Here is an 18,823-nt window from a genome sequence, read left to right on the forward strand (position 1 = left end):
ACTTTTATTCCCACTCTCTGTTTCAATACAAGGTACTAAACAGGAACACTACCCATCACCCAGTCTGACCTAACACTGTGTCCACATTGCGTACAGGAAACTCAAGAGGAAAGATAAAGTCATAGATCATATAGCTCAAAAATGGGACCTATTGACCAACATCATCCAGACCTACCATGATACCTGTCAACACTTTCCACATTAGGCCTGTATCCCCCAACACCTTTCCTATCCAAGCACCTGTCCAAATGGCTTTGAAACATTGTAGTTATATCTCACTGTACCACCTCACCTGGATGTTGCAGCTATTCACCATCTTTTGTGTGAAAACCCTACCCATCAGGACTCATTTAAACTTCTCCCCTCTCTGGGCCTGTATTTGCTGGAGGTTAAAAGAATGGGGAGGGGGAAGATTTCATTGAAACTTACTGAATATTGAAAGGCCAAGATAGAGTAGACATAGAGAGCAAGTTTCCTACAGTGGGAGATGTTAAACCAGAAGGCACAACGTCAGAATAGAAGCTCATCCCGGTAGAGGCCAAGTCTTTGGGTATATTTAAACCGGAGGTTGATAGGTCCTTAAACAGTAAGGGTGTCTAAGGTTATGGGGAAAAGGCAGGAGAACAGGGATGAAAGGGAAAAGTAATCAGCCATGATGGAATGACAAATGGCCTAATTCTGCTGTGGATGTCTATATACTCATATATATAGTATATGACAGAGCAGAGTCATTCTTGCGAACCGCCTCTGGACCCTCTCCAATACCAGCACATCTTTTTTTAGATGAGGAGCCCAAAACTGTACACAATACTCAAGGTGAGGCCTCACCAGTGCATTATAAAGGCTCAGCATCACATCCCTGCTTTTGTACTCTAGACTTCTTGAAATGAATGCTAACATTGCATTTACCTTCCTCATCACCGACTCGACCTGCAAGTTAACCTTTAGAATGTTCTGCACAAGGACTCCCAAGTCCCTTTGCATCCCAGATTTTTGGATTTTCTCCCCATTTAGAAAATAGTGTGCACATTTATTTCTACTATCAAAGTGTATGACCATGCATTTTCCAACATTGTATTTCATTTGCCACTTTCTTGCCCATTCTCCTAATCCATCTAAGTCATTCTGCAGCCTGCCTGTTTCCTCAACACTACCTGCCCCTCCACCAATCTTCGTATCATTTGCAAACTTGGCAACAAAGCCATCTATTCCATCATCTAAATCATTGATACACAGCATAAAAAGAAATGGTCCCAACACCGACCCCTGCAGAACACCACTAGTCACTGGCAGCCAACCAGACAAGGATCCTTTTATTCCCAAAAACAAAAAACACAAAATGCTGGCAGAACTCAGCAGGCCAGAGAGCATTTTGTGTTTTTTGTTTTTTATTTATTTCCAGCATCTGCAGATTCACTCGTATATCCTTTTATTCCCACTTGCTGCCTCCTACCAATCAGCCAATACTCTAACCATGTTAGTAACTTTCCTGTAATACCATGGGCTCTTAACTTGGTAAGCAGCCTCATGTGTGGCATCTTGTCAAAGGCCTTCTGAAAGTCCAAATACACAACATCCACTGTATCGCCTTTATCTATCCTATATGTAAACTCCTAAATGATTCCAACAGGCTTGTCAAGCAAGATTTTCCCTTAAGAAACCACGCTGACTTTTTCCTATCTTGTCCTGTGTTACCAGGTACCCCATAACCACATCCTTAACAATTGATTCTAACATCTTTCCAACCACTGAGATAAGGCTAACTGGTCTATATTTTCCTTTCTGCTGCCTTCCTCCTTTCTCAAAGAGTGGAGTGACATTTGCAAATTTCCGGTCCTCTGGCACCATGTCAGAGTCCAATGATTTTTGCTAATCATTGCTAATGCCTCCACAATCTCTAACGCTACCTCTTTCAGAACACTAGTGAGCAGTTCATCTGGTCCGGGAGACTTATGTACCTTTAGGTCTTTCAGCTTTTTGAGCACCTTCTCTCTTGTAATGGTAACTGCACTCTCTTCTCTTCCTTCACACACTACAACATCTGTCACACCACTCCTGTCTTCCACAGTGAAGATGGTAGAAGAATGAGGGGTGATTTGATAGAGGTATATAAAATTATGATGGGTATAGATAGAGTGAATGCAAGTAGGCTTTTTCCACTGAGGCTAGGGGAGAAAAAAACCAGAGGACATGGGTTAAGGGTGAAGGGGGGAAAGTTTAAAGGGAACATTGGGGGGGGGGCTTCTTCACACAGAGAGTGGTGGGAGTGTGGAATGAGCTGCCAGATGGAGTGGTAAATGTGGGCTCACTTTTAACATTTGAGAAAAACTTGGACAGGTACATGGATGAGAGGGGTTTGGAGGGATATGGTCCAGGTTCAGGTCAGTGGGACTAGGCAGAAGAATGGTTCGGCACAGCCAAGAAGGCCCAAAACACCTGTTTCTGTGCTGTAATGTTCTATGGTTCTATGGTTCTAAAATACTCAATTAGTTCATCTGCTATCTCCTTGTCCCCCGTTATTATTTCTCCGGCCTCATTTTCTGGTGGTTCTGTATTCACTCTCATCTCTCTTTTATTTTTTACATACTTGAAAAAGCTTTTACTATCCACTTTGATATTGCTTGCTAGTTTGCTTTCATATTTCATCTTTTCCCTTCTAATGATTCTCTTAATTACCCTCTGTAGGTTTTTAAAGCTTCCCAATCCTCTATCTTCCCCTTAATCTTTGCTTTGTTGTATGCCCTCTGTGTTAGCTTTGTCTTTCCTTGTCACCCATGGTTGTACTATTTTGCCATTTGAGTATTTCTTTGTTTTTGGAATACATCCATCCTGCACCTTCCTCATTTCCCCCAGAAACCCATGCCATTGCTACTCTGCTATCGTCCCTGCCAGCAGCCCCTTCCAGTTTACTTTGGCCAACTCCTTACTCATACCACTGTAATTTCCTTTACTCCACTGAAATACTGCTACGTCAGACTTTACTTTCTCCCTGTCAAATTTCAAGTTGAACTCAATCATATTGTGATCACTGGCTGCTAAGAGCTCTCTTACCTTAAGCTCCCTAATTGCCCCGGTACAAAAATTTATCCTTGTAAATTTTCTCTGTACTCTTTGAACCTCCTTTATATCTTTCCTGTTGGTAGGTGACCAATACTGCACACAATACTCCAAATTAGGCCTCACCAACATCTTATACAACTTCAACATAACATCCCATCTCCTGTACTCAATACATTGATTTAAAGAGGCCAATGTGCCAAAAGATTCCTTTACAACCCTATCTACCTGTGACACCACTTTCATTGAATTATGGACCTGTATTCCCAGATCCCTTTGTTCTACCACATTCCTCAGTGCCCTACCATTCACTGTGTAAGACCTACCCTGGGTAGTCCTACTGAAGTGCAAAACCTCACACTGTCTGCATTAAATTCCATCCGCCATTTTTCAGCCCATTTTTCTCGCTGGTCCAGATCCCACTTGACCAGCCCTGATAGCCTTCCTCACTGTTCACTACACCCCCAATCTTGGTATCATTCACAAATTTGCTGATCCAGTTAACCACATTATCATCCAGATCATCGATGTAGATGACAAACAACAACGGACCCAACACCAATCCCCGTGACACACCACTAGTCACAAGCCTTCAGTCAGAGAGGCAACTCTCTACTACCTCTCTCTGGCTTATCCCACAAAGCCAATGTTTAATCCAATTTACTACCTCATCTTCAATGCCGAGCTACTAAACCTTCTTGACCAACCTCCCATGTAGGGCCTTTTCAAATGCCTGACTAAAGTCCATGTAAACAATATCCACTGCCATGTTTTCATCAACTTTCCTGGTAAGTCCCTCAAAAAACTCATTAAGATTGGTTAGACATGATCTATCACGCATAAAGCCATGCTGACTATCCTTCAGAATCAGAATCGTTTATTATCACTGGAATGTGAAGTGAAATTTGTTAACTTAGCAGCAGCTAAGTTAATGCAACACATAATCTAGCAGAGAGAAAAAAATAATAAATAAAATAATAATAATAATAAACAAGTAAATCAATTACATATATTGAATAGATTTTTTAAAATGTGCAAAAACAGAAATATTGTATATTTAAAAAAAGTGAGGTAGTGTCCAAAGATTCGATGTCCATTTAGGAGTCGGATGGCAAAGGGGAAGAAGCTGTTACTGAATCACTGAGTGTGTGCCTTCAGGCTTCTGTACCTCCTACCTGATGGTAACAGTGAGAACAGAGCATGCCCTGGGTGCTGGAGGTCCTTATTAATGGATGCTGCCTTTCTGAGTTACCGCTCTCTAAAGATGTCCTGGGTACTTTGTAGGCTAGTACCCAAGATGGAGCTGACCAGATTTACAACCCTCTGCAGCTTCTTTTGGCCCTGTGCAGTAGCCCCTCCATACCAGACAGTGATGCAGCTTGTCAGAATGCCTTCCACAGTACATCTATAGAAGTTTTTGAGTGTATTTGTTGACATGCCAAATCTCTTCAAATTCCTAATAAAGTATGGCTGCTGTCTTGCCTTCTTTATAACTACATCAATATGTTGGGACCAGGTTAGACTCTCAGAGATTTTGACACCCAGGAAATCGAAGCTGCTCACTCTCTCCACTTCTGATGCCTCTATGAGGATTGGTATGTGTTCTTTCATCTTACTCTTCCTGAAGTCCACACTCAGCTATTTCATCTTACTGACGTTGAGTACCAGGTTGTTGCTGCAGCACCATTCCACTAGTTGGCATATCTCACTCCTGTACGCCCTCTTGTCACCACCTGAGATTGTACCAACAATGGTTGTATCGTCAACAAATTTATAGATGGTATTTGTGCTATGCCTAGCCACACAGTCATGTGTATATAGAGAGTAGAGCAGTCCATATATATCCAAATACCTTTATATCCAGACCCTCAGAATATCTTCCAATAACTTCCCCACTACTGATGTCAGGCTCACTGGCCTATAGTTTCCTGGTTTATTTTTAGAGCCTTTCTCGAACAGCAGAACAACATTGACTATCCTCCAATCCTCTGGTACCTCTCCTATTGCTAAGGATGATTTAACGATCTCTGCTAGGGCCCCAGCAAATTTTGCACTTGCCTCTCGTAGGGTCCGAGGGAAAGAGAACATCGTGTCAGGCCCTGGGATTTATCCACCATAATCTGCCTCAGGGAAGCAAACAACTCCTCCTGTGTAATTTTCATAGGGTCCATGAAGTTGATGCTGCTTTGCCCCACTTCTATAGGCACTGTGTTCATCTCCTGAATAAACACAAAAGAATTATTTAAAATTCTCCTCATCTGTTTTGGCTGCAAACATGGATTACCTTTCTGATCTTCCAGAGAACCAACCCTTGCAATCATTTTGCTCTTCACATGTCTGCAGAATCCCTTAGGATTCCCCTTCACCTTGTCTGCTAAGACAACCTCTTGCCTTCTTTTAGTCATCCTGATTTCTTTCTTAAGTGTTCTCTTGCATTTTTTAAATGTTCTCTATTTCTTTCTTCAGTATTCTCTGTATAAGAGAGTTGTCTAGTTCTGTCCTTAATCTTTCCAAGTACTGACTTGTAGCATTTCCATGATAGTCTCTGTGGTTCTTCACCAGAACTGCATGTATAGGAGTGAAACTTCAAAGTCCCTTGTTTGAGGAGCGTATAATTTGACTCTGCTGTTGGTCCTACATACTTCTTTTTTCAAATCTTTTTATTATTATTATCCAAAATAACAAGAGTACATCGAAGTAGGTAACACTTACACTGTCTCAAGGAGAAAGAAAAACATTATTTTAAAAATTGAAAAATTTGATGACAAAAAAAAAGAAAAAAAACCCCTACGAAAGCAAAGTGAGAAAAAAAACCATTAGATGTTCAACCCCGGAGCCATGTGTCATACAAAAAGCTTCTAAAGATAAACATCAAACCACCAGCAAGAAAAAAAAGTACCAAAATTTACAATTAGATCGTGGAGGAAATTTATCAATTAACTCAAATGATAGTAATGAGCAAATGAACTCCATCTTTTCTCAAAATCAAACATAGGTTCAAAGGTTTGACTTCTAATTTTCTCCAAATTCAAACATAACATCACTTGAGAGAACCATTGTGAAAGAGTGGGAGCCGAAGCATCCTTTCACTTCAACAGAATGGCCCTCCGAGCTATCAATGTAACAAACACAATAACATGTTGGTCAGACAAAGAAATACTGTGGATATTTTGAGGAATTATTCCAAAAAGCACAGTTAATTTGTTAGGTTGTAAATCAATTCCAAGTGCTTTAGAAATTGTAGAAAAAAACTGACTTCCAGAACTGTTCCAGTATAGAACAAGACCAAAACATGTGTGTCAGTGCAGCTGTCTCAGTTTTACATCTATCACAATAACCATCAACATTAGGAAACATTTTAGACAATCTCTCCTTCGTCAAATAGTAATGGTGTACAATTTTAAATTGAATCAGTGAATGACTAGCACAAATCGAAGAAGAGTTAACCAACTTCAGAATCCACGTCCAGTCCTCCGTCATAAAAGTCAAATTAAGTTCCTTTTCCCCAACCTTGTTTAATCTTAAATAAAGGATGCTTATCCTATTATAATAGTAAATTATAAATTCTTCCAATGGAACCCTTCATCAAAGGGTTCATACTCGTAATAGTGTCTAACAGGTCGGCATCCAATATGTAAGGAAGATTACTTAAATATATTTGTAAGAAATGTCTAACTTGAAGGTATTGTAAAAAGTGTGAGTATGAAAGAGAATATTTATCAACTAATTGTTCAAAAGACATCAGTCTATCTTCTTTAAATAGATCCAAAAAAGAATTAATACCTTTATTTTTCCAAAGGAAAAAAATTGGATCACTCCAAGAAGGCTTAAAAAAGTAATTTTGATAAATTAAACTACAAAGTTTAAATTTTTTAAGGTTAAAAAAATTACAGAACTAGAACCAAATTTGTAAAGTGTGCTTAATCACAGGGTATAAATTTAAATTAGCAACTTTAGCTAATTGTATAGGTAAAGCCGCTCTCAATAACGAGGTTAAATAAAACTGTTTCACAGCTTTCAATTCCAAGTCTGCCCAAATTGGCCGCTTGTTCTTATCAACCCAGTGTAACCAAAAGGACATATATCGCACATTAACAGCCCAGTAATACATTCTTAAATTAGGCAAAGCAAGACCTCCATCCTTTTTCAATTTTTGTAAGTGACATTTACTAATTCTTGGTCTTTTATCATTCCAAATAAAAGATGAAATAATAGAATCAATCCAATCAAAAAAACTTATTAGTCAAAAAAACAGGGATATTCTGAAATAAATATAAAAATTTTGGTAAAATCATCATTTTGACCATATGGATGTGACCAGCAAGTGAAAAGGTAAGTGGGTTCCATCTACTAAATAAATATTTCATAGAATCTACCAAGGGAACATCTACATACTTCTTCTGAATCTGGCTTTGAGGAGATCAGAGTGACAAGAGCACAAGGGGTGACACCAGAACAGCTTAACTGCAGAGTTGTTGGTTGTGAAGTGTGCAAAATTGCAATATGCAGTGAAGAAATTGACAAGGTTCTAATTCAGGGTAGTGTGTTCTGCTGACATTTTTCACCATGCTTTCTTTAGGCTCTGGATAAACCTTTCTCACAAGACATTTGTAGCTGGGTGGTACGGTGTAGATGTAATATGTCTTATTCCATTCCTTTTCAGGAATGACTGAAACTGTTCTGCAACAAACTGTGCTCCATTGTCACTGACTAAGTATTCTGAGAAGAGACTTTCTGACATTTCAGCAGAGTGCGTGAGGCTGTCGTGGACATTACTGGGAACCCTTCTGGTCAATTTGCAGCTGTGTCCACTACTACCAAGAAACTTGTGCCCATGAATGGTCTGGCAAAGTCCACATGAACCCTCTGGCAGTGTTATGCAGACCATTCCGAGGGATGGAGAGGTGCTGGTCTGGCACCTTCTGGACATGTTAGTGCATGGCAAGCTGCTTGATTTGCTGATCTATCCCTGAGCATCAGACAAAGCTTTGAACCAACACTTTCATTTAGCCCATACCTGGATGACCAGCATGTGGCTCCTCCAACACTTTAGCTCTCAGCTTGGATGGTGCAACTACTCTAAATCCCCACATAAAGCAACCCCCGTCAAGGGCAAGTTCATCCTGGGAATGGTGAAATTGGGGAAGCTGGAGTTCCTGCTTCATATTCTAGCCATTTTGCTTTGCCTTGTAGACACTGTGTGGGGTCTTTTCTGGTTTCCTTTTGATTCATCTCTCCTCTACTAGGGAAACTTTCCATTTGCATTCGGCAGAATAAACCAAGAGGAATGTCCTCTTTTGTAAATTTTTCAAGTATTTCAAGGGCAAATGGGATAATCCATCAGCATTTCCATGATTGTTCATCCTCTTGAATTCAATCCAAAAAACAGAGTCCATCTCTACATCGGTGCTGCTGCTGCTGTTACTGAGACACCCTCCTCAGCATTGGAATGGACACTAATGGTTGATGATCAGTAATGAGGGTGAACTTTCTCCCATACAAGTGCTGGTTGAACTGTTTTACACCTCAAACCAGACTCAAGGCCTCTTGGTTAATCTGTGTGTAATTTATACCATAAAGTGAGGTGTCACATTCAAGCTTCATTGGACGATATGGATCATGATGTGTCAGTACAGTGTCTGACATCACCACTAACTTTTGGAAAGCCACCACACACTGCTTTGTCCATTGCCATTTCTTCCTGATCAGCAGTAATGGGATCGAAAGGTGAAGCACAGTAGCCAGGTTTGGCAGAAATCTGTCATAGTAATTGGCAAATCCTAAAATGGACCACAACTGTCACATCCTCTGACTTTGGGGAATCCACCACTGCTTGAATGTTCTCAGCACACTTATGTAAATACTTGTGAGTCAATGTGTGACCACAATAAGTGATGCTTGATTTAAAGAATTCACACTTGATGCTGTGACCCCATAATCTTCTATTCTTTTTCATATTGTCTTGAGATTTGGGAGAAGTTCCTTGTCACCCTCACTGTTACGACTGAGTGCTGGGCAACCTTGCAGCACCTGATCCATAACTTTCTGCCAGAGTGCAGGTGCAGATGCTACTCCAAATATAAGCACGGTATAGTGATAAAACCCTCTGTAAGTGTTTATGGTGAGAAACGCTTTGAACTTGCAGGGTAATGGAAGGGGTGGAAATTTCACTGCCATTGATGTTCAGTTGGATTTCACTTTAAGAGGCTGGTTTGGCGTGATGACGTAATTATGTGAAGTTTTTTATCGTGCTTTATGCTCTGTGTCTGGAATACAATAAATGAGCTGTTGCAGTTTTTCCTAAACCTAAAATGCCTTGCGCAGTTTAATTGGTGAACACCTACACTGGTGACTCTGATGCTCTAGGATGCTTCCAGTTATTGAACATGTTGGCCAACACAGTCACCTTGAAACTGCTGAAGTTTTGGGAGCAGAATGCCGTTACTTGGTTTGTAGAAGCCAGAGCCCAATGCACACTGGGAGAAATCTCTGCGGGCGACATCAAATATTATCACATGATAACATTATTCAGTACTCCACAGCTGTGAGGGAGGTGAGTTTACTTGAACATCTGCCTGAACACGATAAATACCAATGGCTGAAAACTCACTTTTTACAGTTTTTTGGATTATCGGAGTCAGCATGCCAATCAGTTGCTCTCCTTGCCCGGCCTCAGGAATGCTGGGCCATCGGAGCTGATGGACAAAATGCTCTCTCTTCTGGGAAATCATCATCCTTGTCAAAGCAATAACAGATCTCTAAAAAGTGATATAAATTAATTACAAATATAAAACACAAAATAATTGATTGCATAAGTATTCACCCCTTTAGTAGATGCACTTTGGCAGCAATTACAGCCTTGAGTCCGTGTGGATAGGTCTCTATCAGCTTTGCACATCTGGACCCTGCTATTTTTCCACTTTCTTGTTTAGAAAACTTCTCAAGCTCTGTCAGATTGCATGGAGATCGTGAGTGAACAGCCCTTTGCAAGTCAGGCCACAAATACTCAATTGGATTGATGTCTGGACTCTGATTTGGCCACTTCAGGATATTAACTTTGTTGTTTTTAAGCCATTCCTGTGTAGCTTTGGCTTTGTGCTTGGGGTCATTGTCTTACTGGAAAACAAATCTTCTCCCAAGTTGCAATTCTTCTGCAAACTGCATCAGGTTTTCCTTCAGGATTTCCCTGTACTTTGATGCACTCATTTTACTCTCTGTCTTCACAAGCCTTCCAGAGTCTGTTGCAGTGAAGCATCTCCACAGCATGATACAGCCACCATCATGCCTCACAGTAGGAATGAGGTGTTTTTGATGATGAGTACTGGTCACTGTTCTGATCTTCCAGATTCATATTATGATTGAATCCCACAGAAGGCAAAGAGTGGTTGTAGATGGGTCATATTCTTCATGGACGCTGGTAACCAGAATATGACCTGTCTACAACCATTCTTTGCCTTCTGTGGGCAAGCCATTTCTGGACCCACAAAGCAATCTCCCCTTGGATCCCATGCCTCCTTACTTTCTCAATAAGCTTTGCATGGGGTACCTTATCAAATGCCTAGCTGAAATCCATGTACACGACATCTACGGCTCTACCTTCATCAATGTGCTTGGTCACATCCTCAAAAAATTCAATTAGGCTCATAAGGTGCAACCTGCCTTTGACAAAGCCATGCTGACTATTCCTAATCATATTATGCCTCTCCAAATGTTCATAAATCCTGCCTCTCAGGATCTTCTCCATCAACTTACCAACCACTGAAGTAAGACTCACTGGCCTATAATTTCCTAGGCTATCCCTACTCACTTTCTTGAATAGGGGAACAACATCTGCAACCCTCCAATCCTCCAGAAGCTCTCCCATCCTCATTAATGATGCAAAGATCATTGCCAGAGGCTCAGCAATCTCCTCCCCACAGTAGCCCGGGGTACATCCCCTCCAGTCCCGGAGACTTATCCAACTTGATGCTTTCTGAAAGCTCCAGCTCATCCTCTTTCTTAATATCTATATGCTCAAGCTTATCAGTCCACTGCAAGCCATCCCTACAATCGCCAAGGAGCTGTTCCTGAATCACTGAGTGTGTGCCTTCAAGCTTCTATACTTCCTTCCTGATGGTAACAATGAGAAAAGAGCATGCCCTGAATTGGGACAACATTGACACATTTGTGCATCAAAAGGAGTTGATCATGAGGCAATCACCTCCACCTCTGCTGTGGATAGACTCGACAGCCCATGGTGTATTGTGACCCCGTCAATCTGAAATCACTGCATCTGGTATGGAAGGGGTTAACCAGGATTCTGTGAAACAAAGGACGCAAGTGATCCTAATGTCTCTCTGATACAGCACCCTAGCTCTGAGATCTTTGATTTTATTTACTAGAGACTGTACGTTCGTCAGCAAGGTAGTTGGTATTGGGAGTCGAAAACTCCATTTTCTTAAACACACCTGTATCCGTGACCGGCAGCCTCATTTCCTAAGAGGAGTCCAGCAACAAGTATGGCCACAATTGGCATTGTTTCCATTGGTATTATGCAGTGATAGATTATTCACTCGCATTGAGACATCTTTATTAACTGTACAGACCTTGGAAACAGTTGTGACTCTCAGCTGTATCAGGCTGAAATGGGAATATTTAATCGTATCCATCGAGCTGTGTTGCATGAGATCACGGTCTTCAAGCACTCCGCCTCTCAGCAGCACTCCACCCTCCTCAGTAACTTCAATTCCTTTGCACCTATTCCTACCACCCATCAGAGTGTAGAGCACCCTTGGGTTCCTGTTGACCTGCATTCCACCTTGTTTGTTTTCTTCTGACATTATATACACCAACATCCCCTTAGCACTCTTAATTCCACATTTTGGAATGGAGAGAAAGGACTTTTATCATAGATAGGAGAGCTAAACCTGGATGTACTTCAGTAGGTTGCCACAAGCTGACCCTCCGAGGTTTGGAGGATTCATTACCATGCCCATGTGCATGGCAACACAGCTCTGGACAAACCAGAACCACCTGCTGTTCCTCCACCCATGGAACATAGGACCTGAGCCGGGCAGCTCATCTGAACTCCAGACAGGCTCACACTGCCAGTTTTAGTGAATTCTGGGGGAAGGTGGCTGTGTAGGGTAATGTAATTGGTGGAAAAGTTCATAGTTCACAACCATCAACATTGAGTTGGGGTTCATCTTAAAAGGCTGGTCTGACGTGATGACATAATTACATGACGTTTTATACTATGCTTTATGTTCTGTGTTTGGCCAACGATAAATGAGTTGTTACAGTTTTCCTTAAATTAAAATGCCTCACGCCGTCTTATTTGCAAAACCCCATAGCCTCTTCTTCCATCTCCATCTGTCGGTAAGCATCAGCAATATCCACTGTGCTGAAGATTTTCCCTCCAGAAAGGTTTGCAAAAATATCCTCTATCCTGAGCAGAAGATACTGGATTGATGGTGACGTTAAAATCACTGCATGTCCTGACAGACCCCATTTTTCTTGGCTACTGGGACCACTGGTGTTGCCCATGGGCTGTACTCAACCTTGGAAAGAATTTCTTCAGCCTCCTTGTGATTTAGCTTACTGGCTACTTTATCATGGATGGTATAAGGAACTGGATAGGCTTTGCAAAATTTGTGTGTGGTATTTTCATTTAGCACTATTTTACCTTTGGGTTTTGCAATGCCATCCTTGAACACTGCTGTGGCATCATCCAGTATCTTTCTTAATTTGCTTTCAGTTGACTTTATTGCAGGGGATGTGGCATGAAAATGGTGGATGGATCTCCAGACAAGTTACAGATTCCTCAGCCAATCTTGGACCCAAAGTGCTAGCCCTCCTGTTTTTAACCACGTACAAGCCCACAGTGTCTTCTTGGTTGATTCTCTGATACGAATGTCATTCCCACAGGTGTTATCTTTTCTCCTGTATAAGTTCTTAGTTGGATATTTGCAGGTTTCAGTTCAGTACCTTTGAAATGCCATTTTGTGGAATGGCAGAAACAGACAAGCCAGTACCAAATTCCATTTTAGTTAATTTGCTGTTCACTTCTGTTGTAAGCCACATTGCTTGTCTGTTGTTAGTTTTAATGTTGTAAATCTCAAGGTTACTCAGTCCAATGTCTTTGTCATCATTATCAGATTTTTTATTAACAGCATGCAGATTAGCACTCTTCTTGAAACTGCAGTTTGACTTTTTATTGTTTTCTCTTCCCTGTGCAGTTCATTTATTTTTGTCTGTCCATTATGATCTTTGTATGTGTCCTACTTTGTTGCATTTTCTGCAAGTTTTGCCTTTAAACCTGCACTGGTCTTGTCTATGTGAGCCCCGGCCACAATGGTGAAGCAATTTGTTCTGCCTAAAAGGTTTCTGTTAAAATGTTGTAATTTTGGTCATAATCACTTTCATTCCTGACTGCAACGCAATTGCGTGTCTGACTGCAATTCCATTGATTTCAACTGCTCTTTTAAATGTGAGCTGTGCTTAGGAGCTATTTTGAATGCTTTCTTGTAAGATTCCTCAATCTAAATGATCTCTCAGTGCTTCATTAAGCTCATCACTGAACTGACAATGTTCAGACAATTTCTTCAATTCAGCCACATAAGCTAAATGGACTCACCTTCCTTTTGATTCCATTTATGAAACCTAAAACATTCTGCAATTAACAATGGTTTCAGTTCTAAATGTTCCTGTATTATGTTCACACAAAGTTCATTTGGAGCAGTAAAACTTCTAAGCAAACTGGCACTCATTTCTCATCAGCTATTTTATTTGCTTCAAAATACTACCCATTTCATTCAATATACATCATTCGTGCAATCCAACATGCCTATCTTTCTGATTAAAGCCTGCTACTTCTGTTATTTTTTTTATTATGGACCTATGGCTGTACATGTTGCTTGTTAATTTTGTCTGTTTCTGCCCCTTTTTTTAAATTTGAACACCTCTTGCTCCCATTCCAAAGAAAACATATGTTGCACTTCAACAGGTAGGTAGTCGTCTCAGATTCATTTTAAAACTTCCTCATTGCCACTGTTATGTTTTATAACTCCAGAAAGTAATTGAAAGAAAAGCATAGGAGCCAGGATATTTGCCTAGACCATAAGACATAGGAGCAGAATTAGGCCATTCAGCCTATCGATTCTGCTCCACCATTCTATAACGGCTGATCCCAGATCCCAAACACAACCTAAACACCTGCCTTCTTGCCACATCCTTTGGTGTCCTGACTGATCAAGAAACTATCAACTTCTGCCTTAAATATACCCACAGACTTGGCCTCCATTGCAGTCTGTGGTAGAGCATTCCACAGATTCACTACTCCCTGGCTAAAAATATTCCTCCTTACCTCTGTTCTAAAAGATCGCCCCACAATTTTGAGAAATAGAGAGCTGTACCCTCTATTTCTGGATACCCCACCATAGGAAACATCCTCTCCACATCCACCCTATCTAGTCCTTTCAACATTTGGTAGGTTTCAATGAGATCCCTCCTGCATTCTTCTAAATTCCAGTGAGTACAGGCCCAAAGCTCCTCATATGTCAACCCCTTCATTCCTGGAATCATCCTAGTGGATCTCCTCTGGACTCTCTCCAATGACAACACATCCTTTCTGTGATATGGGGCCCAAAACTGTTGACAATACTCCAAGTGTAGCCTGACTAATGTCTTATAAAGGCTCAGCATTATCTCCTTGTTTTTATATTCTATTCCTCTTGAAATAAATGCTAACATTGCCTACTTAGTTTTTCTCTAGTAAGGTGCTCACATATGTCACAGTGGTGTTATGACGTATGCCATACACATACTTCTCGCATACAACCCCTAATGAGTTATGTAAGTAAACAAAAAATACTTAACTAAACAATATATTTACAATAGTACTCAAATGTTACTGAAATATTAAGTACAATTAATAGCTCAGCATGAACTGCATGGTTCCAAGGAGCTGTTCCTGTGCTGTATCTCTCTATGACACGGTGACTCTTGTCATCACCGCAGTTACCATCAATGGCAGAAGGTGAACTGGGAACTGATGCTCAGTGGTTTTTATTCCCTCACAGAGTACACAGAAAAAGTACAAGTGGAAAGTCAGGAGATAAGAGGAAAGACTGGAATAAAAGAGAAGGGAAGAGTTTACTAAAATAAGCATTGTTTGTATAATCTTCAGAAGAGATCTCAGTGAGCTCTGGGCTGATGCATCCCATTCTCTCTCTAATATTCTGTTCCTTTTGATTGTCTCCTGCTGATAGGTAGGCAGATTCTCAGCCAGATCCCAAACAACAGGATACTGACCACTAAAGTAGGTCTCTGCACTTCCCTCAAGGAGTATGAGAGAATAGCAATGAAATATTCAAAGGGCGTGAGTTCACAGTGAGTATTGTTGCTTGTGGCTTTGTGTACTTGTCGGTAAAACAGGTCTGGTGCAGTAGAGAGCAGCATGGGAGGGAGGGCATAAAACTAGCACTGGAACGTATGGTGACACTCATGGGCTGCCCCCAGCACATCTTTAGGTTGTGTTGTTAGTTAATGTAAACAACACATTTCACTGTATGCTCTGATGTATACATGACAAAGAGATTGTGATCAACAAAATTCCAAATACATTTACTATATACTGTATACAACCCCAAGATTCATCTTCTTGCAGACAGCCACAAAACAAAGAAACACAATAGAATCTACAAAAAAACACACATAACAAAGACCAACAAACATTCAAAGGACAAAACAAGCGGACAGATCGTGCAATTTAAAGAGGTAAATAAATATACCGAGAACATGAGCTGCAGTGTCCCCAAAAGTGAGTTCAAAGGTTGTGCAGTCAGTTCAGTGCTGAAGCGAGTGAAGCTGGTCCAGGAGCCTGCCAAACTCCTCCCAAAGCTGGCGGCGTGGAACCCAAGACGCCTGTGCTTCCTGCCTAATGGTGGTACAGGAAGAGAGGGAGACAGACACACAGGCAGGTGGGATAGGCTCAAGTGGGAGATCTTGGCCTGTGCAGAGTTGCAGGGCAAAACATCCTTTCATTTTCCACTCTCACACCTTAACATTTTAATCTGGTTTGAAGCCCGTCTGGCCATTTCTTCTGCCCGCTCTTCTGGCAATAATGGCTGAATTTTGCCCACCTTAAGGTGCCATAACTGCATTTAAGTTTGCTGACTCCTTCAGGAGATCATAAAATCGCTAATTCATTTAGACCAACAGTTCCCAACCTGGTAGCCATGAACCCCTTGCTTAATGGTATTAGTCCATGGCATGAAAAAGGTAGGGAACTTCTGGTTTAAATGGTTCAAAGGTCTCAATGGTAAACTACAGGCTGTGGAGTGCAGCGATTGTAGTTCAAAAGGAGTATATCTTTGAGAGCCACCCACAAAATAATGCCATATATTGCCACTGCCATCTTGTTCCTTTGGCATTCCTTGGCTGACATTTCCCCAAGCCATTAACAGAGGTGTTCCTTATCCACAGCAAACCAGTGAAAGGATTCAGTGTCTCCTGACCCTTAATTCATCAGCATCTGGATAATCAACTCTATCCTTGCGATGAAAAGGGTAATTTCATAAAAATACTCTGGATATCCCTTTTCTCATTTCTTGGGTATTCTTTGAATAACTTGATCTTTCTGGGTCTGTGGTATGGACCAAGGGTCCCCTTCTCCATATAGTCTCCTATCTCCAAGCCAACACACCTTGTGTCAATGTGTCTTAATCCTCTGGACCAGCTTCCATGCAAGACTTTGTCAGAAACTTTCCTGAGGTCCATGTAAAGCACACCTACCTCTCTGTCCTCATCAGCTATTTTAGTCACCTCATCATCAGAAATCTCAATATTAACAAGTACTGTATTGAAACTAGGATCACCTGCCATTCTTGTAACCAGCCTGGAAGTTTTGACTTTGCATCAAAAGTTGCAGGATTTCACATGCTGACTGACCCTTTGTTATTATGTTTCTCAGTAAGACCATCAAGTTAGGTGAGTTTTTCCCCGAGTCGTACCGCATGGATGTGAAAAGTGAGCGACAGGCTTTCTTTGATGCCTACAAAGGTAAAACCTGTCTTCTTCCCAATATTTCTCCCAAATTTAATCTTCTCACCATCCTTCCCTTTCCTCTCCTCTGGCTCCTCTTGGCCTTCTCACCAATCTATCATCCCTCTCCCACCCATACAGACTCGCAGAGTTTCACTCTTTGGCCACTTGGCACTGAGCTTAAAAGTAAATCATTCTCGAAACTCCAAGCAGAACCAAGGAGATATGTCTGCTACGGGCTGAGAGAAGTCTTGTCTGGGATTCATGTTCCTAATTCCTCCAGCCTGCACAATGTCCACATCCCTTCATTTTCTGCACATTTCTATAACCAGCTCTGTATATCTGTCTCCAGCACCACTTCAGCAGCACGTTCCTCATACCCACCAGTCTTTGAATAAAAACCTGCCCTGTTGACCAGAAATGCAGTGACCATGGACAATGCTGGTTCTGTTTTTACACTTCAGTTTCAGCTTCTTACCTTTTCTCACAGCAGGTCAGATTTGGATTTGTAAACCTGGCAATTTACAAGAGGGACGAGGAATCTTCCTCCTAAGGTCTGTGAATGATGTGAAAGTACTCCGTGAAAAGCTGCAAAGTGTGGAACAGAACCCACTGCTCAAGCCTACACAGTATAATTCCATCGTCCACAGGGTGGTGCAGAGGTAAAGCAGGTCACAGTAAACCAGAGATCTAACAACTTGCGACTCTACTAGCCAGAGCTGAGAAAAATAAGAGAGCTCTTCCTGACACAAATACTTCTGGAGTTTTACAGGATTGATACAGTGAAAGTGTCTCCCAAGACGGGGGAGTCGAGAATCAGTGGGGTGGTGTAGAAACAGAATTAGGGCCAGCCATTCAGGCTAGGGACATTACAAAAGTTCTTAGCCTGGACAGAGAATTTTATTTATTTACTTTTATTTATCGATACAGTGTGGAGTAGGCCCTTCCTGCCCTTCAAGCCATGCCCGCCCCCAAGCAACCTCACACCCCGATTAACCGTAGCCTAATCACAGGACAATTTACAATGATCAATTAACCTGTCCAGTATGAGTTTGGACTGTGGGGAGAACCTCCGGAGCACCCGGGGAGAACCCATGCATTCCACCGGGAGGATGTGCAGACTCCTTACAGAAGGGCGCTAGGATTGAACTCTGATCTCCAGAATGACCCAAGGTGCAATAGTGTCATGTTAACTGCTACGCTACCCATGGAATGAAGCGAACCGTGGGCACGTGTTCAGTATGGGGGAAGGGAAGTAAGGTATAGATAACCTGTAGTTTCAGTGGACTGATGACGCAAGCATAGTCTTGTCCAACCACCGAGAAACAATTTAAAAGTCAGTGCACTGAGGACACAGTCACTATGGGAAATGACATCACACACTCTTCTATCACAGAATAATCAGGGTTGAGTTCCAGAGTTGTTGAGTTGGCAGATCATTGAATAAATGATGTGTAGGTGTTGTTGAAATGTCTGTATGGTTTACCCTCAGATACATCAGCCGACCACTACTCCTAGATGGCAGGAAGTTTGACGTCCGTTCCTTCTTCCTGATTGCCTGCACCTCACCATATATGGCCTTCTTTCACCATGGTTACGCCAAGTCAACCTGCAACATATATAACCCAGCTTCTGATGACCTGACATGTCACCTGACCAATCAGGCAAGTCGAATATGCATGTGGTGATGCCACACCCTTCAGCACATCCCAGCTGGGTCTTCATATGTTTCCCAGGATCCTAA

The 18,823-nt window shown here is 41.6% G+C and overlaps 1 protein-coding gene across 1 annotated transcript; it reads left to right on the top strand.

The window, feature by feature from the left end:
• The first annotated feature begins 11,681 nt into the window (after nucleotides 1-11,681).
• LOC140718541 (protein polyglycylase TTLL10-like) lies at nucleotides 11,682-18,767 on the top strand. The gene is made up of 5 exons (XM_073032503.1): nucleotides 11,682-11,772; nucleotides 15,306-15,426; nucleotides 17,009-17,097; nucleotides 17,570-17,741; nucleotides 18,572-18,767. Exons 1-5 carry the CDS (start codon nucleotides 11,682-11,684, stop codon nucleotides 18,765-18,767), a joined length of 669 nt encoding a protein of 222 aa, XP_072888604.1.
• Nucleotides 18,768-18,823: the final 56 nt, after the last annotated feature.

The sequence above is a fragment of the Hemitrygon akajei genome, chromosome 29, assembly GCF_048418815.1.
Source record: "Hemitrygon akajei chromosome 29, sHemAka1.3, whole genome shotgun sequence".
NCBI lineage: Eukaryota > Metazoa > Chordata > Chondrichthyes > Myliobatiformes > Dasyatidae > Hemitrygon > Hemitrygon akajei.